Source organism: Strigops habroptila (genome assembly GCF_004027225.2).
Source record: "Strigops habroptila isolate Jane chromosome 13 unlocalized genomic scaffold, bStrHab1.2.pri S16, whole genome shotgun sequence".
Lineage (NCBI taxonomy): Eukaryota > Metazoa > Chordata > Aves > Psittaciformes > Psittacidae > Strigops > Strigops habroptila.
The window spans coordinates 9125411-9147730 of record NW_022651054.1 but is presented as its reverse complement, the minus strand read 5'-3'; the positions used below and the strand labels follow the sequence as shown (position 1 = coordinate 9147730).

Below are 22320 nucleotides of genomic sequence, written 5' to 3'. Positions count from 1 at the left end.
TTAAACAGCTCCAGACCATTATGGGTGTTTGTCATAACGCTAGTCCATCCAGCAGCCATGCCTGAAGACAAAGTGTTAAGTTAAGCAGTTAAACATCCCTTCTTGACTGTGTCAGAACCCTAATGCCTTGCTCCTACCACTTTATGCTGATATTGAGAGTAGCAGCAGCGATCCACGGCTTGATCTGAACGCCCAACTCTTGCCCATGCTGCAAAATCTGCTCACTTTCAGTTTAACACACGCACACACAGGTGAGAACCGTGGTTTGCAAAATCCCAGATGAGATTAGTTCATCGGATTCTTACTGCGAATGGTTTTCTGGTGCCCTCTGCTTAAATTGGTTGGTTTGGGCTGACCTTATCTGCCTTTGCATGGAGCGATTCAGGACAAAACAAGGAGAGGGAAAGATCTCATTGGTACAACTCTGCTCAACAGAACTGCCAAGACTGATCATGTTACCACATCTGCAGGCACATGCGCAGTGACCCTCCACACTGAGGAACCAAGCCAGAGCCACTGCTTCCTTCTGGTTTATGACCGAGACCAGGCTGGTCCCAATGCTACCAAATATCAGAACCAAAGACACATAAAACCAAAAGTTTGGGGGGGGGGGGGGGGGGGGGGGGTGTGTGTGTTAAAAAGTATATACTTAAAACTATTGTTTTAACAAACTATCAGTTAAGATGGATACGTTTAAATTAATATTTGGAACAGAAGAGCTTACTCCGATCTTCAAAATGCAATCACACAAACATTAAAGTAGGTGTTTTGCCAGTTATTTAATGTAAGAACAACCCAGAAAGCCTCAAAATACAAACTTTCTGCAGTTAAACCACAAGCTTTTGAAGCTGTCAGAAGCGCCAGCAACACATGGAATTCAATACACACAAACCCTGCACCTCTGTTGTCCACTGTCAGGGGTTAAGTTAACCTCTCCAGCAGCATTCCTGGCCATCCTGCCACTCCTTGCAGCAGCAGATGCTTCAGACCATTCAGAGCTTCACCTGAAACTCCGGGGGCAGCCAAAGATGCCCATCAGAGGAAGGATTAACTAACACAATGGACAGGCTAAAGTTTCCCTCCCCTCCCAGAGAATGGTTATTTACGTAAAAAACCCAAATCCAGACCCAAAGCCAAGATAAAAGCAGGACGTTTCAGACCTCAGTAAACGGGGGAAGAGTTACAGATGTCCTACCTAACACAACTTTTTTCCACTCTTTGTGCAAAGCACTTAACCACTGTGACTCATAGAAAATATGCAAAACTCAGGCTAGTTTAAGCTTCACTCCTTCTCTTTGCAGCTCTGTTACTCTAGTTCTTTGACAACTTTGGCAAGGACTGCCAAATCGGAGGAGAGATGGAGCCAAAGGCTCCGAATATAAACATGGAGAGGGAAGTGTTGATGCAGCTAGCAGGCCCTGGTATGGGTGCAGCGTACCTCTCCCAGCAGCTAAGGGAGGTGTTTTGCTGGGCAGTGCCACCAAACTGGTACTGTCTGTTTAGGGTAAGAGGCAGCTTTAGGTACCTCAGGTTAGCAGTGCCTCCCAGCCAGCAGCAAGGGTTTGTTAGAGGGACTTGAAGCGCAGCATTCAGCGAGGTTGGTGATTTCGGGCTCCTCCAACCAGAAACTCAGGCAAGTGAGACTTAAAAAACAGGGGGAAAAAAAAACCCAACACAAAACTGTTCTGTGTTAGTTCTCCCTCCTGTTGTCACTCCCCTCTCCCTGCTTGTTAACTAAACTTTTCCTCTCCCAGGGATCTTTCTAATCCTTCAGCGAAGCTGTAATGAATTTGCAACATCAGTCACTCTGCAAACAGGCTTCAACGTGAATCGAGTTTACCACGAGCTCGAGAAAACACAGGGAATTCTAACAATCACATAGCCAGAAGGAGGATATAAAAGGGGAAGAATAGAATAGCACTGGAAAATTGGGTTTCAATCATGTAAAGAAGGAGCGTACACCATTCCCAAGGGTCTGGGTTAAGGCAGAACATCAGAATGGAAATGCAGGCTGCACCATTACCCAAAGCGGCGGATTATGGGCAAACAGCATAACCAAAAGCAGACTTAAGAGCTAAAAACCCTTCGTTCTGTTTCAAGAATTACTAAGGACTGAAAAAAACCCCAGCCCTCTCTGTAAATTCAAACCTGAAGACAATCACCTGACTGCAATATTAATCCAAGTACATTGAAACCAAGTTATCTGGAAGGGATTTTACACTTTCCTCTATCCCTCCCACCAAGCCCCTTTATCTGCAGCCTGGCTGGTGATCCTCCTGCTCCACGGGCTCCCACACTACCTGCAGGAGTTTCACACTGAGCTAGAGGTTCTGAAATGGAGTTGAGAGAAGAGCTGACACCCTGTCAGCCGAATGGGGAAGCCACTTCCACTGTGCATCAACAGAACTTGTTATTTACCATCAGAGACGCGCAATACTACCAGGCTCGGAAAGTTTGGGGGATTTTGGCCGAGTGTCTTCTGTTTCCTGCAGAAAACAACAAGTTCAGGCCCTAAAATTGAAGTTGAAGCAAAGTGCTGAAGTTTGAGCACCACGCACTTACCTAATGAAGCCAACTTGCTCGCTACAGGTTTAAACGACGCAACAGAGAAGAGACTTCTCTACGCAGGAAGACACAAAAGTAGTTTATGGGCCACGGAGCTGGGATAACTCCTGGGTTTGTCTCCAGCCAACTGCGTGACTTGGGCTGATGACACCCTTGTCATTCATTGTCTTTTATAGTATGGTCTCTCCACACAGCTTTAATCAACTGATTACAAACCCCAGACCAATTAAGAGCTGCTCTTCTTCATTTCTCTTTAATTTCTTCTATGTTGATAATAAATGCAACCTGGTCCTAAAGACTACAATAAATATTTAAAGAACAGGTAAGCTGTCGACACTATTCACCTAGTACGCCCCAGCAGAGTATTTAGACTGCTATTCAAATGACTTCAAACAAGCATTGCATTACAGCTGCTACTCTTTAAATACAAAAACAAAAGGAGGCAGAAAGGAAGTTGCAAGTGCTGCCTTTGCGCCCAAGTTTATATCCAGAATGGAAGTTTACTTCGAGTAAAGGGAAGAAAACAGGAAAACAAAACCTGAGCATCCCTTCGAGACAACCTGGTTCACATGAAGGCCTCAGCCAAGCCATGGACAGGGAGGCAGAACCAGGCTTCCATGGGCAGGGAGGCAGAACCAGGTCCAAGCCAGAGAGCTTTAGGTGAAGCCTATCTCCTGTGCCACTCCAGACCACGCCACATCCCACAGCAGGGTCTGTGCCACTGTCAAAAGGATCCCCCAGGAAAGGCAACAATTGAAGTGAGAAAGTGTCATCACAACTGCCTGTCATCACAACTGCCCCTTCCATTTCTGCTCCAAAAGGTGACCAGCTTGCCAAAGACAGATGTTTTAAGGTAATTATAATGCGACTAACCCAAATACAGCCAAAGCTTTACCGATACCTGATTTACACAACTGCTTCCCAGTCACTAACTACAAGAAACTTGCCAAATTAAGCCACAAAATTCAGCCAGATTTTGCCATGCACAAAGCGGTCTCATTTACGGTTAGCCTTAACCAAGATTCAGAGTGAACCAGGAAGCCCTAGAGCATTAGTCACAGCTCTTCCACCTCAAAACGTGAAGCTTTAACCATCGCTCCAGCCTCGCTAAGAGAAGGCTCAGGATGTGTTCAGCAGCATCTGAAAGCAAACACCGAGTTTTTAAGCCACTATGCCACGGAGAAGGGGAAAAAAAACCCCACCACCACCAAAGTTAAATTAAAGCCCATGAAGAATGCTGGACAAAACTAATGAATTAATTAGTGTCCTCCTAATAAAACGTTAGGGGATCTGCACTACCACCAGTAGCACTTCCTGAGGGTAGGAGGGGATGATGTCATGGCTGCATGCTACAGCATTGTCGGGTTCGTCTGGCTACACGCTGCTAACGGGACACTCCCTACAGAACTGTGACCACACGCTCAGTTTTCCTGGTATCAGCAATCAGTTTAATAAGTGTTCAGAGACCTGCAATTAGCATAGAAACGCAGGGCAACCGCCAAGCAAAAAGAGGGGAAAAGGAAAAAAAAAAAGAGCAAAGAGACAGCTGTAACAGGGTGGCAAACAATGCTCCAAAGCATGAAAGAGAGAAAGGAATGTGGTTAAAAAATCTCCCCTAAGGAAGAATACTCTGTACGCCCGAGCTCCAGCTGTTTGACTTGCCCCGCTCCCTCCTCCACTCCATTATCCACTCTGGCTGTGCTAATTTAACACAAACCGCCCGCCTGTGTCAACTGTTGAAGGGGAGATTTGGGTAAGGCAGCCTGGGATGCATCCAGAAAAAGGGAAAAACTTTGGGACGGAAAGTTGAGGTGCTTTTTGGCGCGGGTCGCTTTGTGCCGAGCGCTCAGGAAGCTGCGAGGGAAGGCAGCAAGAGTCCTTCCCCGCTGCAGCCTGCACCGACCACAGCTTCGCCACCGCCTCCACATGCACCTCGGCTCCCACACTGCACCCAGATTTGCATGCAGGAGGATCTGCCTTCACCCACAAAGCCACCCAATGCCCTGCAAGAGGATCCCAATGCCCCTCAATCCAAAGCAGACACCGCCAGAGCAGGTCTGGAGTGAGGAGGAAAGGGGGGGGGGAATAAAAAAGGAGGGAAAGGAATAAACCCGGCCAATGTTAAAGTCTGGAGAGCTGGATTGTCCACAGGGAAGGTGTTTTCACGTTGGAGGGAGCGCTGCGAGGGTTTGGAAGTCACAAATGCAGCCAAAATGGCGCTGAGAATAAAAATATAATTTAAAGGAAGGTCGCCATATTGTAAACAGTGAGGCAGGGAGACACAGAGACAGCAACCTCCATTATTCCCAGCAGCTGCAGCAGCACGGAAGCGCTGGGAATGTCAGGCCTGGTGCGGAGACGCCACCGCCGCTTCCTTCCCTCCCTCCGGCCACAGCGCTCCGGACGGGGTCCCCCCGCAAAGCAAAGCACCCTCGGAGAGGGGTGAGGAGGAGAAGTTACCCGCCGGGGAGGGCGGAGGAAGGCCGGGCAGGGGCAGCAGCAGCGCGGGCAGGCCGCGCAGCCAGTGGCCTCGCTCCTCCTCCAGGCCTCTCGGCCGCTGCTCAGCACATAAAGAAAGGAGGGTGGCGGACCCCCACCCCGCAGGGGGGGCAGGCAGGCGGCTCTGCACCCCGGCTGCTCCGGATTAGCGGTGGGGAAGGGGATGGACACAAGCCGGGGGGGGGGTGCTGCAGATTTGCACCTCCTTTTTGTTCCTGCCGTGGTGTTCCCCCCCCACAACCTTTTCACAGGGCAAGGCAGGGAGCTAACGGGGAGCAGGGAGCCGCTGGAGGGACGGTGCTGCCCGGGTTGGGATGGCCGGATCCGGAGGGAAGACAGCGCCGAGCCTTACCAGCACTGGAGGTGGAAAGCGGCGGGGCAGTGATCGCAGCACAGCAGATCCCCTCCTTCCTTGCAGCTATCGCAGCTATCGTGGTTAGTGGCCCTGCCGCTTCGCCTGGGCTCCTTCTCGGGCCTCCTGCTCTTCTTTTCCCCATCTTCGCTCTTAGGGGGAGCCAGGAGGGCCTGGATTTGCTGCACGGACAGACAAGACAACGCCTCTGAGGGGGTGGCACCCACCCTGACCCCAAGCGCCCTTCTCCCGCCTGACCCACCAGGGGAAAGCGGCCCCGGGGAGGGGTGGGGGGACACAAGGCCTGTGCCGGGCCCGCCCCGCCCGCCGGGCCCGTGTCCGGAGGGCCTCTCCCGGGGATTGGGCGAGCTGCCTCGGTCCCTCCGCACTTCCTTCTATGGCCACGGGGCTCCGGGGGGGTGGTGGTGGTGGGTGCCCCTCGCCATTTTGCAGCCCCGCGGCCTCCCCTTCTCCAGGCCTTTCCCCCCCCCGCCCCGGTCCGCCGCCCGGGCCTCACCTCCATGAGCCCCCCGGAAGTGTCCAGGTCGTAGACGATCGTCTTGGTCTCCATCTTCTCCCACATTCATCCAGCCCGGGAGCGGCCCCGATGAGCCGCGCACACACACACACACCCCCCCCCTCCCTCCTTCCCTCCTCCCCTCCTCTCCCCTCCCCGGCGAAGAGGGAGCGAGGCGGGGACGGGGGCTTCTTACGAAGCGGTAACGGGAAGGGGGGGTGGCCCCTCAGCAGCAGCGGCGGCGGCGGCGGCTCCGCGTCGAGGCGGGGCGGCGGGGCCTAGCCCACGGGCCGCTGCCTCCTCCTCCGCCCGCAGGCGGGCCCGGGGGCGGCCGCGGGGGTCCCCGCTCCCGCTGCCATGCCGTGTGAGGGGAGGGAGGGGAAGGGGCGGCCCCGCGCCCGCCGCGCACGCACCGCGCACGCACAGGCGGCGCCGACGCTCGGCGAACGGGGAGGGGGGGGGGGGGGTGTGTGTGTGCCTCACCGCGCATGCGCCGCGGTCAGCCCTGGCGCGCCGGTGTTGGGGAGGGGAACACGACACACACACACACAGCGCATGCGCCGTGCCGGCAGCGCGCACAGGCGGGCTAAAAAAGGAGGGGCGGGGCCAAACAGGGTGGCGCGCAGGCGCGTGGCCGCCGGCACGTCGTTTCCCCCCTCTCCTCCCTCCCCGTGTGACGTCACGACGCAAGGCGCGGAGGGATCTGCCTGCCCGCAGAGGGCGCGCCGGCACGGAATCGCGCCCGTGACGTCACCCCCGCGGAGGCCACGCCTCTTAAAGCGGCAATGTCGTGTGTGCCCCGCCCCCCCTAAGCGATGGGAATGGTGTTTGGGGGTGCCGGGGGGGCACACAGGGATACGAGGGGGGTCTGCACCCCCATGCCCTGCTGAGGAAGACGCCACCGCTTCTTCTAAAACACCGGTTTTTATTAATGAAACAACCAAAAGATGGGGGGCGGGGGGGTGTCCTCTCTACACCGGGGACTCCCAGCCTGGGCGGGACTTGTCGCGGGGAGGCCACAGCCATACCCGGTGTCCCTCCCCCGCCCCAATTCCTCGCCGCGGGTCCGGCCCCGCTGGGGGGCCGGGGCAGGTTGGGGGGACACGTCGGTGGCGGAGGGGACGCCCCAGGGAGGGAGAAGCAAGCGGGGGGCCGGGGGGGGGGGCGCAGCATGCTCGGGGGTGGGGGACACACGACACGTCCCTGCGTGGCGGCGGTGGGAGACACGGGGGTGCAGGGGGGGGGCAGGACCTGTGCTGTGGTGGGAGAGGTTGGGGGCACCCCCGTGGCCACCCAAGCCCCTCTACTTCCCACCCCCCCCGGGGCTTTGCAGGGTGTCCCCCTCCCCGCTGCACCCCCTGTGCTTCCCGGGGGGGTCCCCACAGCCCCGCTCCCCCTGCCTGGGACCCTCCTCCATTGTGGGGCTGGGGGCTCGGGGACACGCCCCCCCCCCCAAGCTCAGCACCCCAGGGTGGGGGTTTAGGTGGCAGCGGGGCGCAGGCAGACCCCACTGGGGTCCGGGTGGGTTGGGGGGTGCAGGGGGGTGGCTGGGCTTGGGTCAGTCCCACCAAGCGCTCGGCTTGGGTCTCACTGGGAGAGGTGGACCCAGCCCGTGCCAGGGGGCTGGCGGGCACGGGGGGGGCCCGGGGGGGTGGCTGCGGTGCCCGGCTCCACGCTGCCCACACCTAGATGGACACTTCATATTCCCTTGTCTCCTGCAAAGAAAACAGACTGCGAGGGGTCGGACACTCGGTGGGGTGATGGGGTGCCCGGGACCTGGGATGGGGCAGCTCCCACCCCATAGAGCCCTGGGGGCACATCCCAGAGCACAAATAGCCCCGGGCATGCGTGTCCCACCCCGTGTGTGAGCCCTGGATGGATGTCCCATCTTGTGAGGGGTTCCTGGATGGATATTCCATTCTGTGAATGGTCCCATCCCATGAATGGTGCCTGGATAGATACCCATCCTGGGAAATGGTCCCTGAACGTATGTCCCATCCCGTCAACAGGCCCTGGATGGATATTCCATCCTATGTGTGGTCACTGGATGGATGTCCCATCCTGTGAAGGGTCCCTGGGTGGATATTCCATCCCATGTGTGGTCACTGCATGGATGTCCTTCCTGTGAAGGGTCCCTGGATGGATATTCCATCCCGTGCACAGGCCGTGGACAGATATTCCATCCTATGTGTGGTCCCTGGATGAACATCCCATCCCATGCGTGGTCCCTGCATGGATGCCCATCCTGTGAAGGGTCCCTGGATGGATATTCCACAGGTCCTGGGTGGATATTCCACTCCATGTGTGCTCCCCGGATGGATGTCCTACCTAATGCATAATCCCGGCAACGCATGGCCCCATCCCACTCCTGTCCTACCCCACACGCAGCCCCTAGCACACATGGCCGATGTGACACAGGGTCCCTGGCATGCCCAGCCCTGGCTGGGGGGACACGGGGGGCCAGTACTTACTCCTGTCTCATAGGTGGGGTTGTCAAAAGCCGACTCCACGGTGATATGGTCATAGGGGTGGGAGCCAGCGAGGGGCAGCTGCAGGGCCGGCTTCCCCTGGAGCCTGTGGGGAGCAGACAGATAGAGCAGGGGGAACATGGGGACCCCATGGGGTGACGGGGGCCACCCGGCCACTCACTTGGAGAAGTAGAGGTAAATGCCTCCGATGAGCAGGGCCACCACCAGGACGGGCAGGAAGACGGCGATGGCGACGTTGGTGCCCTCCAGCGCTGTTCCCGATGGCACAGCCTTGGCCACGGCTGCCCGGGAGAGTTGGGGGCTCAGTGAAGGGCACCCCACATTGGCTGCACCCCTGGGTGCTTGTTGCACCCCATCACCCCCTTGCCTTACCATCCAGGTTGCGGTTGCTGTAAAACTCATCATAGGAAGCTGGAGGTGGGGGGGAGAGAAGAAAGAAGCCGGCATTAGCAGCAAGAAGTGGGGTGCTGAGGGGTGCTGTGGGGTGATGGGGGGGTCCTCTCACCCGCCTTGCAGATGGGAGGGGAGCTGCTCCAGCGCGACGGGTGCCCGGGCAGGCAGCGCAGGCTGCTCTCGCCCAGCAGCGCCCGGCCATCGGCGCAGGAGAAGCGCAGGGTGGCTCCCGCCGGGTACAGGCGCCGCTCGGGGCTCTGCCGCCCGCCCGCCGGCACGCCGGGGTTGTGGCACGGCTCGTAGGTCTCCGCTATGGGACAGGGACGCGGTGGCATCAGTGCCCATCAGCGCAGGGGGACATGGCCGGGGAGAAGGGACCCAACTCACGGATGCACTTGGGGAGACGGTCGCTCCACTTGGGTCCCCCCACGGCACGCTCGTGGCACGTCAGGGTCCCGGTGCCCGCCAGGATGTAGCCCTTGTCGCAGATGTACTGCACGGTGCCTCCCACTGGGAATTTGGGGCTGGAGACCACCCTGCGGCTGTGCTCGGCGTCCCCGGGGTCCCGGCAGGAGGTCACTGCGGGCAGGAGGGACCGGTGGTGATGGTGGCTGCTGGGGATGTGCCACAGGGCACAGGGATGCCAATGGGCAGCACTCACCCCGCTCGCAGGTGGGCAGGTCGCCGCTCCACGTCAGGTCCCAGTGGCACATCAGGAGGTCGGTGCCGGTCAGCTGGAAGCCGGGGTAGCAATGGTAGGTGACCACGGTGCCATGGAGCAGCTCCGGCTGTGAGGATGTCTTCCAGCCATTGGCGATGTCCGGCAGCTCGGGGCAGGTATCGTTACGGGGGACCTCTGTGGGGGTGACAGTGTGAGTGGGGCAGTGGGGACACAGGGACGTTGATGGCACTATCCCACCATAGGCCTCACCGGAGAAGTGGATGACGAAGCCCTGCCGATAGGCAAAGGCACCAGCACCGGGGTCGGACTGGAACTGGACGGTGACATCGGCAGTGGAGGCATAGAGCTTGAAGCGGCCGCGGGCGCCCGTGTACTGGCCCAGGATGCGCGCCGTCAGGTCGTCCCCATCATAGAAGGTCAGCACGTCCCCCGAGCCCAGCCGCAGCCTGGGGCAGCAGGGCGGTGAGGGCAGGGGGGAGCATGGATCCCGAATCCCTCCATCCCCGTGGCCATCCCCGCACTCACACGCGGACATCCAGCATGATGCGCTTGTCCTCCTCCACGTGCAGCCCCCAGATGCAGTCCTGGCCCTTGCCGTACGCCTCTGGCCAGTTGGGTGACAGCACCACGCCGGCTGCATCCGTCAGCTCCCCGCTGCACACCGCTGCGGGCGCACGATGGGCTCGGCACTGCCATGGGGCACCCACCACAGCACCCACCACTCCATGTCCAACACCCACTGCGGCATCCCACCTCCAGCACCCACCATTCCCATTGGGTCCAGCTCCCACTGCATCCCACAGCTCCAGCACGCACCACAACACATCCATCCTGCATCCCTCATGCTTATCCCCACCTCCAGCACCCACTGAACCCCATCTCCAGCCCCCTTCTTCCCCCCTGGTGCTGGTGCCCACCACGGCATGCCGGCTCCGTCTCATTCCACTGTGGATCATTGGGATCGACGCACTCGATGATGGTGGAGCCCTGCTCCAATGTGTAGCCAGGGTCGCAGCTGAACTCCACTGTGGTGCCCACGGGGTACCGGGGGTCGCTGGCCGTGAAGTTCCCGTACTTGACAAAGGGCTCATAGCAGTGCCCCTGCTCGAAGGCTGCGTGCAGAGGGGCGAAGGTCTGCAGGGGCCAGGCGGGCATGGGGGTGCCTGGGTGGCCCCCTCCAACCCAGCCCCGTACCCTCATAGCGCAGCGCCATGCCCGCAGCGGCCCCGCTGCTGTCGGTGGTGAGCTCCACAAAGAAGTGGCGCCCGGTGCTGAGCAGCCCCTCGATGGGCAGGTACTCCACCTCGTAGGAGTCGTACACCGGCGGTGCCTCCACGTTGTTGCCGTTGCGGATGATGAGCCTGACAACGCATGGCAGGGGCAGGGTGATGTGGAGGCCATGGCCAACAGCACTCGTCCTTCGGCATGGGTGGTAGCACCCAGCCCCAGCCATGGCCAACAGCACCCATCCTTGAACATGATGAATGGCACCCACCCTTGGGCATGGCCAATGACACCCATCCTTGAACGTGGCCAACAGCACCTAACGTTGAACATGATGAATGACACCCACCCTTGGGCATGGCCAATGGTATCTTCTTTGAACATGGCCAACACCACCTATCCTTGAATGTGGCCAGTGGCCAACAGTGCCCACGCTTGAGCATGGCCAATGACACCCATCCTTGAACATGGCCAACAGCACCTATACTTGGAATATGGCAAACTACACCTTCCCTTGAATAGGACCAATCTATGGGCATGGCCAACAACACCCAACTTTCAGTATGGCTAATGTCTCCATCCTTGGATATGGCCAGCAGCACCCATTCTTGAACACAGCCCTGTGCCTGGTGTGGGGCTGCCCCACAGTTCCCCGGTAGCCCCAATCTCCCCCTACCCCAGCGCCAAACCTGTCATCATCCTCTGCCAGCGAGACCTTCTCAAAGTGGAAGTGCAGGCGGTGGCCGGTGGGCGCCTCCAGCAGCCAGTGGCATGTCAGGTTGTTGCTGTAGTTCCCGGGGAAGCCGGGCGAGACGATGCGTCCCACCGTGGCATTCCGGACCACCCCACCGCATGCCGCTGCAGGAGAGGGACCATCAATGCCTGCCTGTACCACACCGCATCCCCCGGTGCAGCATCCCCCGGTGCCGGTGCTCACCGAGGCAGAGGGGCTCGCGGGCGCTCCAGAAGGGCCGGGTGGCGTTGAGGCAAGTGATGTGGTGGGTGCCCTGGAGCTGGTAGCCGGTGGCGCAGCGGAAGCGGGCGTCCCCGCCGGGGTGCAGGCTGCTCACCGACACCTCCCCGAACGCCGGCCGCGCCGGGAAGGGGCAGCTCAGCACATAGGCTGGGGGCAGGTGTGGTGTTATGGCGGGGTGGTTGGGGATGGATCCCCCTCAAGACCCCAGCCCACCCCTCACCCAGCATCCTGGGTGCTGCAGGGCTGGGTGTCATGGTGTCTGTGGCTGTCAGTAATCACAGAATCAACCAGGCTGGCAAAGACCTTTAGATCATCAAGTCCAACTGTTCCCCAGCACTGCCAAGGCCACCACTAACCCATGTCACTGAGGGCCTTGTCTACACGGTGTGTGAACACTTGCAGGGACGGTGACTCCAGCACTGCCCTGGGCAGCCTATTCCAATGCCTGAGCACCCTTTGGGGAAGGAATTGTTCCTCATCTCCATCTAAACCTCCCCTGGTGCAGCTTGAGGCCGTTTCCTCCTGTCCTATCCCTTGTTACTTGGAAGAAGAGACTGACCCCCACCTCACTCCATCCTCCTTCAACGTAGTTGTAGAGAGCAATAAGGTCACCCCTGAGCCCTCTCTTCTCCAGACTAAACCCCTCCAGGTCCCTCAGCCATTCCTCATCACATTTGTGCTCCAGACCCTTCGCCAGCTCCATTGCCCTTTCTGCATTAGCGATCTTCACCCACTTAACCCACCATTGGCACAGATAAACTCTGCTGCCCATCACCATGCTCTGAATTAGCGCTGCACCAGTGGGGGAGCCCCTGGGAGGTAGCGGGGTGGTGGGTGCTGCCCCATACCTTGGTATCGGAAGTGGTAGGAGCTGGGGCTGTGGGGCCGGGGGCTCTGGAAGCGGAGGGTGAGGATGTTGGCGGGGCTGCGGATGACCTGGCCCCGCAGCAGGAAGGACTCGTTGGCCAGGAGGGTGGGCTCCAGCCCTCCCATGCTCTCCACTGTCAGCGTCTCCCCCTCTGCCAGGCTGATGTTGTGTACCTATGGGGACAGCCAGGTGTCACCACCTCAGTATCTGGCTTGGAGCTGGTCCTTGGGCAGCTTGTCCATGGTCGATAGCCTGTTGGAGTGTGTCCATGCAGGGCAGTGCCTTTCAAACATGGTTTCCAGCACTATAAATCATCCTGCCCTGCAAAGAGTGAGCCCACCACGGCACAGCCAGGCCCACATTGACAGCCCTGCCAACAGCTCCAGCCCTCCAGAGTGATTTGCTATTAATGATGTTAATTAAGCAGTGGTGTGTGGTGATGGAGGAGTCAGGGCTGACTGTGGAGCTGCTGCCTCTGGCTCACCGCTGGCTTTCAGCAAGCCACAGGCAGAGGTGGGGACACACGTTTGTGTGCCACCGATGGGAGCAGCACGTAGCCTCAGCACCAGCCTCTGGTTCCAGCAGCCGGGAATTGGCCTTTCCTGGCTCTGCACTGCAGCATTGCTCACACCTTCTCCATCAGTGCTTCAGTAATTAATCCTGCCTCCCTGTTCCTGTGCTGGGTACCAGCCACGGCAGCCAGTGGGCATGGGGCATCCTGAGGCATCCCACCGGCCTGTGCATCCACGTTCCCTTCCCCAGATCCCAGCTCTGCTGGCTTGGGAACAGGGACAAGGACAAGACTATGTGTTTGCTGCACCCCACATGGCCACACAGTGATGGCACGGAGTGTGTTTGCTGCACCCCTCATGGCCACACAGTGATGGCACGGAGCAGGGGACATGCCACGCTTGCCCATGGGCGCTTGGCACCCCATCCCACCCGCAGTCCCCATCTCACCTTGAGCTCCACGCCATAGCCAGGGTAGACAGAGATGGTGTAGGTGCAATCCAGGCTGCCATCATAGGGGACACTGGCCAGCTCCGGGGACACCAGCCAGCCCTCAGGACCTGCCAGCGTCCTGTTGCAGGGGGCTGTGGTGACAGAGGAGACCCCTGCTCAGCCCCATTTCACCCCAGCTCCCCCCAGCTCCTTCCCAGCACTCACCAGGCCCCTGCAGCGTGGTGATGGTGGTGGTGGTGATGGTGGAGGTGGTGGTGGTCCCCTCCTCATCCTCAGGGACCGCAGCAGCCCCAGTGCGGGGTCCTGGAGATGTAGCGGGGGTGATGGGTGCCTGGCTGGGGGGGGATGTGGGGCTCGATTCCAGCACCCTGGCAGGGGACCACGAGGGATCAGCACCAGGTACAGCCCCCCACGCCTCCCCCCATGGCCCTGGGTGCCCCGCTGGTGTGGTCAATGGGTCAGTGGGGAAGGCAGCCCTGGGCAGGGCAGGGGTGCGTGGTGGGGGCTCAGGGGCTGGGGGGCCAGGGTCTGGCTGCAGGGCACCAGCGGGCAGGACGGGACCAGGGCCACCAGGCAGGAACGGTGCCTGGCCCAGGTAGTCCTTCTTGAGGAAGGCTTCATGCAGCAGGTCCTCCAGCAGCGGGTGGTGGTTGAGGAGCTTCAGTGTGGGTGCTGTGCTCACGAAGCGAGCCTCTGCCTCCCGCTCCTCCGGTGTGGGCAGCGCCGTCGGCTCCCTCTCGGCCTCAGTGCTGTCCCCGGCCTTCCTTGCCAGCCCGTTGAAGCCTGGAGGGAGGAGAGAGCGTGGGGTGCTGGGGACCTGTTGACCGATGCTGCTGCATCACAGACTGATGCTGCATCAGGGACTTGACGCTTCAGTCTGGACCAATGATGCACTGTGGACCAATGCTGCATCATGGACTGACATGGCCCTGGGGACCAGTGATGCGCCAGGGGCTGAAGCTTCCTCACATAACGATGCTGTGCCCAATGTGGCACTTGGGACCGAGCTTTGGACATGGACTGATGCTGCACAAGGGAGCAATGCTGGTGCAGCATCAGTTCTGTGCTGCACTGGGGACCAACATTTCACCATGGACCAACACTTCATCCTCCACCCTGAGGAGCAACACCTCCTGCTCACCAACACTGCACCAAAACGGGGACTGCAAACAAGCACATTGACCACATGCAGTGAGACCCTGCCCTGAGGCAGCCCTGGCGATTAAACCATGGCTAGTTAATGCACAACTACAGCTTGTACCCCATTAAGGAGTGCTCACCCTCCCATAACAGACACGCAGGTGATTGCCGTGTCTGCCATAACCGGCTGCACCGGGAATGCCATGGCTCCCAGCCCTCTGCGCATTAATCCCTGAGCAAATCCCAGACACTTACAGCCTTTAGACCAAAACCAAAAGGATTTAATCAGCCTTAATGAGCCACCCAGCATCTTTCCCTGCTGGATCTGGTCCACGCTCCCAGGGAGGGGGCACAGCTCCCCAGCCCCACCATGCCATGGCAGGGGGGATGCCGTGGTGGCAGGGATGCTGCAGCAGCACCCAGCATCCCTCTACAGCTGGATGGGAGACCACAGGAGCACACGGGCACGTCCTGCCACCATGCACAGGAGCTGATGACATGATACTGCCAATTACTGGGTAATTATACTGATCTGTAGCAGGGCAGGGCCCTACGAAGATTAATTACTCTGTGACTGCTGCTTTTAAGGGACTATTAAGAGACATTAGCTTGGGTGAGCAGCACGGGAGGGAGCTGGTGGGTGCCAGGAGGCATCCCCACCACCCCACCAGCCGCTGCGTCCCCATCGCTACCCTGCCATCACTGGGACAGTGACAATACCCAGGGCACAGCAGCATGGTGGGAGGCGAGTATCTGGCCACACCAGCTCCAAAAGGTTCACTTGCCCCCCAGCAAGGCCCGAATTATTTTTTAATGGGATCCATTTATTGGAACATAAAACTTAATGAGTTTATACTGAAGGGCACCAAAACCTCTCTTAGGCTTTAATAGCAGATCAATGCTCAGGGACCAGCCCCTCGCAGTGAAGGCTGAACGAGGGATGCCCTCTTCATCCCTGCATCCCCTCCATCCCCTGCCCATGGCATCTCCTGCCCGGAGTATTGGGAGCACGGTGGTCCCCATAAGGGCTGCTGGATGAGGTAGGACCCCACAGCAAGGCCCATACAGCAGGTCCTACCTGGGTGCTGTGGCACCTTGGCTGGGCAATGCCTAGGCAGCGGGTGCTGCCCTGGGCTCTGCGTGGTGCTCTGAGTACCAACGAGATGCTCCCAGCACCAGGAGATGCTCTGGGTACCACAGGATGCTCCCAGCACCATGGGATGCCTATGGGTACCATGAGATATTCCTGACACCAGGGGATGCTCTGGGTACCACTGGATGCTTCCAGCATCACAGGATGCTTTCAGCACCAGGGGATGCTCAGGACTGGAGATGCCCTTGGAGGATGCAGGATGCTTGGGGCACTGTGAGAAGGCATCAAGTGCCCAGATGTTGCCACCCGTGCCCCTCAAGCACCACTGGATTACAGCCTCCAGCCCTACAGATATCTCTAAGCAGCTTACCTCCAGCGCCACATCTGTGTCCCTCCCTCATCCCCAAGGAGACCAGAGGCTGGTGACGTTAAACCCTGCCACCTAGCACCCACCTCTGAGGCCCTGGCATGCCTCCAGGGCTCAGGGTGGGCACAAACACTTGTAAAGAACCCATCAAATCCCCACCAGCCGGGTGCCCACTGGGGCTGAAGCTGGGCTGGGGTCCTAATCCCTCACATTGGCTTTGCTGGGCAGGAGTCACTTGTCAGGAGCCAGGGAGATGCCGGAGACTAATGGGGCTGCGGCGGCGGCTGCCCCCCCGTTGGGAATCAATGCTGCTGGCTGTCACAAATACATAAATAAGGCAGCACATGGCCTCCTGGGGAGCAGCGATCGATGCTGCCCGACAATAAAGTAATAACACAGCAGAGGGCATGGGTCAGGGCCCTCGGCGGTCCCGGGAGCATCGCGGTGGTGCTCCGTGCCTCAGTTTCCCCATCTGTAGGAGGGTGAAGGCTGGTGGGAGGTGCAGGCAGCCGGGTCCATAGGGGCAGGGGTTGGGGCTCGCAGGAATCCAGGTTTATTTTCCAATTTAAAATCCAATCTGGTTTTGCCCCCGCAGCCGGGGCTGGCAGCAGTGATGAATGAGCTGTCAGGCAGCCGGCGCCACGCTGCCCCCTCCACAGCCCCAGCGCTGGGTACAGGAGCGGGGACGTGCCCGCTTGATGCCAGATCCCCATCTCCATCCCCTGCTGTGGTAGCCACGGGGAATTGGGACCTTCACCACCAGCAGGCAGGGAATGAGGGCGGATGAGAAGGTGTAGGCAGCATGAGAGCACAGGCAGTGTCGGGATGCAGGCACGGTGGGTGGTGTAAAAGCGCAGGCAGGGATGGTGGGTGTAAGCAGTGGGTGTAAGCAGCGGGTAGGTGAGCGCAGGGAGGTGCACACAGACAACGTGAGGGTGCAGCTGCACTGCGCAGGCAGCTCCCTATGCCAACACCATTGCCACGCAGCCAAAGCACTGCCATACAGCGAGCTGGGCACCCCATTGGCACCCACATCCTGCCACCCCATGGCCTCCTCCATGCCCAGATGCCCAGGCCAAGGATGCTGGAGAGCCATGGAGGGGGGAACCAAGGGGCTGCCCCGGTGCCTGGGGACGCTGCTGGTGAGCACAGCCGCCAGCCCTGGCAGCTACCAGAGGAGCTCAGTTTAATATTCATGGCGGCGCTGGCGGGGAAGCATTTGACCTTGTATGTTCTGCTATTCTCCTTGAATTGAACAGTCATTTACCCGCTGACACATGTCACATGTCACCACAACCAGCTCCCTGGAGCACCGCGGCTGTGACACACCGAGCGCCGAGCATCACCGACATCGAGCGGGCACGAGGGCTGAGCCCAGTGGGCACCAGGGTGCCCATCCCCGGGGCCTCCCTCCCTCCCCACCCGTGCTGAGGGTGATCCCATCCCCTCCTCGTCGCCCACAGCCTGTGTAATCCCGCTTTCCCTGCGGAGCTAATGCATTTGTACAGTAATTTCCCTGAGCGGTGGCGGCGATAAATTGTGTGTCTGCTGCTATTTAGGACCCGAGCGCTGGAGCCGTGCAGTGCCACGTCCCTCCTCCCCGTGCTGGCAGTGCCCAAATCAGCCCCATCCCAACCCTGCATCGGTATCCCCTGGGATGGAGCCTACGTTGATGGGCAGCACCCACTCTGCTCCGCCCTAGGGTGCCCATGGTATGGGTGTCAGCTCTGGGTTCCCAAGAGACACAGCACAGCTCATCCCCTGGCACACCAGGGTGGCAAAGGGGACACCCAGCCCATAGGGCACCCTCGGGTGCATGGCTCCAGGCAGGAGGCAGGCAGGGAGAGCAGAGACACGCTGCCCTCCCAGTTCCCCTTCCCTGTGCCCGCTGCTGGCGACAGTAACTGAAATGTGCTTGTCTGGCTCCGTGTTGGGCTGCTCAGCCATGTCGTCCTCTCCACAGACACCATTCCCTCCCAGTGGGTAGGAAGCACGGAGCATCGCCGCCTGCTCGCACCAGAGCTGGCATCCCAGCTGCCTCCAGCATCCGCCTTTGCCTCCCTGGGAATTCAACGTGAGCATCTCCTTGCAAAGACTGCTCCATCACTGCTCTTCATGTAGGATCATAGAATGGTTTGAGTTGGAAGGGACCTTAAAGCCCATCCAGTGCCAACCCCCTGCCACGGGCAGGGACACCTTCCACTAGAGCAGGTTGCTCCAAGACCCTGTGTCCAACCTGGCCTTGAACACCGCCAGGGATGGGGATGAACCAAAGCCACCATCCCCTCCCATTGCCACTTCCCAGGGCAGCTGGAGACACCCAGAGCCCGCCCTGCCTGGGCATCACCCCCATGCATTGCCCAGCATCAGCTGATCTGGTATTTCAAGCACCTCTCTCCATTTTCACAGGGTCACAGCAGCGTTCTTGCAGCTGATTAATATTTGATCCCTTCAGCACAGCTCGTTACTGCATTTAAATTATATATGTAATAATCCCTACTGGCACGGTGAGCGTGTGGGCCGGCTCCTGGTGCTTCTCGCACAGGCTGGAGGTCAAGACCATCCCCAATGGGATGCTCTGGCACATCAGAGGATGCGACAAAGGGTACCAGGTCTCATTGCAGGGCAGTCTGGTGGGGAGGTAGGGAGATGGAGACATCCTCTGACAGGTCCAGGCAGCCCCTTTCCACCCAAGGATGTCCATGGTGGCAGCGGTGCTGGTACCCTGGCTGGCTCCATCTCCCCGACAGCCAGAGGAAGGGATGCTGGCGCTCCGGAGCTGCTGCCTGTGACTAGAGGGAATCCATTACCTCCCTGGTTATAGGCAGCTTTCAAAGGCAATCTTTCAATTGTGTGCATTTAAAGAATTGATCAGAGGCGAAATTATCCTCTCCCGCCAGAGTCGCTGCAGACACAACTTCATCCACCTCCCCTGGGGCTTCCATGTGCCCACGAGGGGCCTGGATCCTGGAGTCATCCCTGGTCCTCACCCCAGCATAGGGCTGCACATGGGGAGACACAGCCCTGGTGAGCCCTGTGCCCATCTGAGGATCCCCCCATTGCTCTGCACCAGCCCTGGGGGTGCCCTTGCCCCTTCGCACCCCATTTTTCTCCCCCATTCCCACTCTCTGGCTCTGCTGGGTTGCTGCACAAAGCCTGGGGCCGGCAATCCTGCTCGGTGCAGCGCTGTGTGCCAAATTCATCCCCACCTGCAGCAGGTCCTGCGGCAACCGGGCTCCCATGGGGACGGTGGAGGCATCTGGTGCAGATCTGCATCCCCATGGGGCACCCTGCCCTGCCATCCTCTGGGTTAAGAGCATTATCCACATAATCCTGGCCTGGCGCAAGCAGTATGGCAGTGATGAACTCCTCTGAGGCACACAGGGGATGAGCACATACGCTGTTAATTACTGTAGCAGATCCTACTCCCTTCCCTGTCTCTTCTCCTCGCACCAAAACTCTGACCAGCACCCACATCCCCAGGGATGTCTTGTCCCCAAATCCATTGCTCGTATGAGCATGGTGCATGTGGCCGACACTGGATGGGGTGGCACAACTCATGAGGGCACAGCCAGGCTCTGTGCCACCCATCAAAACCCACAGGCTGCAAGAACCCCACATTACAATGAGCTCCCTTCAGCACAGCATAGATGATCCCACAAGCGAGCCAGGCCTGCCATGGCTTTGGAGAGCTAGGGAGAGGAGATACAGTGGGACAGGGTGGATGGAGCCATGCCCAGCACCATATCCTGTCTGCACCAGTGCTGTGGGGCCCAGACCCCACTCATTCCTGTGGGTACTAGGGGCTGGTGCTGCCCCATGGCTGGGACAAACCTGCAGGTCACTGGGATCAAGCCCCATGTTGCCACCATCCAGTGGACATCACCAATCCCCTCAGCCTGGATGAGGGTTCTGTGAACCCTGTACTCGTATCCCCCAGACCCATGGCACATCCCCACCATGCTCCAGCCCATCAATGCCAAGTCAAGGCCATAGTGACAAGGTGGTGCTGCGTGGAAATCAGGGTGCTGGGCTGGGAGCCCTGCCTGATGGGGGACAGGGAGCTGGTGGGTGAGGGTCAAGGGCAATGCCCAGAACATGGAGGGGCACAGGGTGAACAGCACCCCACAGCTCCCAGCCCTGGGAAGAGCTTGGCACCTACCCGGGCATCCCTACCTCTAACACTCTGGGAAACGCACGTACAGAGTTTAATTAACTTTATTGATATTCAGAAATTAGGGGACTGACTAGAGGTAATTGCTCATTAGAAATCATTAAACTGACACCGTAAGCACCAGCCTCTCTTGGGGGAAGCCAGGGCCCTGCTCCCAGGACAGAACCAGACACAGAGACCCCCCCTCACCAACCTCTCTGCACCCAGTGGGGTGGGAGATGTGGGTGCCGTGGCCTGGCCCCATTTGCTGCCATGCAGAAGGCTCCCCATCCACCCTCCCCACCCAAGCAAAAGGCTGTGGCATCACTCCCGGCGGCAGAGCGAGACGGGAATAGCAGCGGGCACAGGGCCACGACGCCCTTCCCCGGCTGGGCTCTGCTGCCAGATGGGGAGTTTATGTAAGTCCCTGCACGGCTGCTGCCTGCAGCTTGGCTGAGCCCCGCAGGCAGCCTGCGCCCCCCTGCCCGCACCCCGCCAGGGCCAGCGGGGATGGACCCCCATCCGCTCCTCACCCCATGGTAGACTGGGGCACCCCAAGCCCTGGTGGGTCCCCAATGTTGGGGTTTGGGGCAGCAGAGCCACAAGGCATCAAGGCTGCCTGTGCCCCATGGGTGGCAGAGCTAAGGAGCTGAGCTGGGTGTTGGCTGCTCTCCTTGGGAAGGACCAACCCCCACTATCCCTTCATCTCCCTTGCTCCCTCCCCATAGCTAGAGGGGTCACCCCAAGCGAGCCAGCAGGAAAAGGGGCACAGAAACAAGTGCTCCCAGGCCCCACAGCATAGAGGGACCGGCTCGCAGCCGGTGAGGGGTGTCGAAGGGCTCAGAAGCTGGGGGCGCTGGTCCCCCCCCCCCAGTAATACCGGCAGAGGGGCTGTCGCCGGAGCCCGCCGGGGGCGGCGTTGCACCAGCCCGGCTGCAAACAGCTCTGCGCGCCCCCGGCGGCTCCTGCTCCCCGCACCTCCGGAGGAAGGAGGGGTTGGAGGGGTGCGGCGGATAACGGAGAGGTGATGGGGGGAGCCCCCCCGGTGCGGCGGGGTCGAGCGCAAGTTGGCAAAGTTTAGCGGCGACAGGGCTGGGGCCACCGGTACCGGGGGTTGGTTGGTGTCTGTGGGGTGGGTGACCGGGACGGGAGGGTGTGTGTGGGGGTGATGCCCGTTGTGAGGAGGGGCGATGGCGGGGGGGAGGTGGTGGTGATCGCGGTCCCGGCGCTTACCGTGTGCGGTGGCACCGAGCAGAGCGGCGAGCAGCGGCAGGAGCCGTGCGGGCGGCGGCGCGGAGCCCATGGCCGGCGGCGGTCAGCACCGCGGACAGCTCCGCGCTGCGGGCACGGCCGCGCTGCAACGCTCCGAGTGCGGCGCCCGCCAATCCCGCGGCCGGGGCGGGGGGGGCGGAACGGGGGACCCCGCCGTAATGCTCCGAGTGCGGCGCACAACGATCCTGCAGGCTGGAATGAGGAGGGAATGGGGAGGGAACGGAGAGGGGGGGGCTCCTCCCTGCCATCCCCCCCCCCCTTCCGCGCCGTATCTCTCCGAGTGAGACGCCCGCAAACGCTGGGAGATGAAGGCTGGGGGAGGGGGTTCTCCTATACACCACCCTTCCCGAATATAAGCGACCCTCCGGGCTGGGGGGCTATGGGAAAGCTCAGCGGTGCCCACCCCACCATATCCCCCCTCCCCATGCTGGATACCCACCCCTTTCAGCTGCCCTTCCCCATTCCTAAATAGTCCCAATTAGAGCTGAGCTCATCATCCCTAATCAGGGCAACCTGGGCCCAGGGCAGCCCTCGCAGCTTGGTGTGTGGGGGGGTGTATTCTGTGTTCCGAGGGGCTGACACCCCTTCCCCAGCCCGCCCGCTCGCCGGGGAGGGCCGGGGGGCAGCCAGCCCTGCAGCAGGCAGATGGCGTTGGCACCGCTGCCGGACGGCTCTTGCGTGTGTTAAAAATAAACAGAAACCCAGCTCTTTGTTCAATAACCCCCTCCCCGTCTCCGCCAAAGCCCAGATGGCTTCTCCTCCCCGCG

General features: G+C 59.8%; 2 protein-coding genes across 4 annotated transcripts in view; both read right to left on the bottom strand.

The window, feature by feature from the left end:
• PHF12 (PHD finger protein 12) overlaps positions 1–6167 on the bottom strand; it is a 32478-nt gene extending 26311 nt beyond the window's left edge. For both annotated transcript variants that reach the window (XM_030472492.1, XM_030472493.1), the window contains exons 1-3: positions 6084–6167; positions 5934–6036; positions 5417–5598 (exon numbers count right to left, since the gene is read on the bottom strand). In XM_030472492.1, the coding sequence (XP_030328352.1) occupies positions 5417–5598; positions 5934–5999 (248 nt within the window). In that variant the 5' untranslated portion in view covers positions 6000–6036; positions 6084–6167. The remainder of the gene's footprint in view (positions 1–5416; positions 5599–5933; positions 6037–6083) is intronic.
• A 674-nt stretch (positions 6168–6841) lies between these two features.
• SEZ6 (seizure related 6 homolog) lies at positions 6842–21889 on the bottom strand. 2 transcript variants are annotated; one of them, XM_030472488.1, is made up of 17 exons: positions 21515–21889; positions 13733–14311; positions 13526–13659; positions 12546–12738; positions 11659–11844; positions 11411–11579; positions 10692–10858; positions 10415–10609; positions 10023–10161; positions 9747–9943; positions 9477–9671; positions 9203–9394; positions 8928–9125; positions 8795–8833; positions 8583–8703; positions 8405–8507; positions 6842–7664 (listed from the first exon to the last, which is right to left on the bottom strand). In XM_030472488.1, the coding sequence occupies exons 1-17, from the start codon at positions 21582–21584 to the stop codon at positions 7632–7634; spliced, it is 2910 nt and encodes a 969-aa protein (XP_030328348.1). In that variant the 5' UTR covers positions 21585–21889; the 3' UTR covers positions 6842–7631. The 2 variants fall into 2 exon arrangements, with proteins under 2 accessions (XP_030328348.1, XP_030328350.1); XM_030472490.1 differs by having other exon boundaries at positions 6842–7648; positions 21515–21888.
• Positions 21890–22320: the final 431 nt, after the last annotated feature.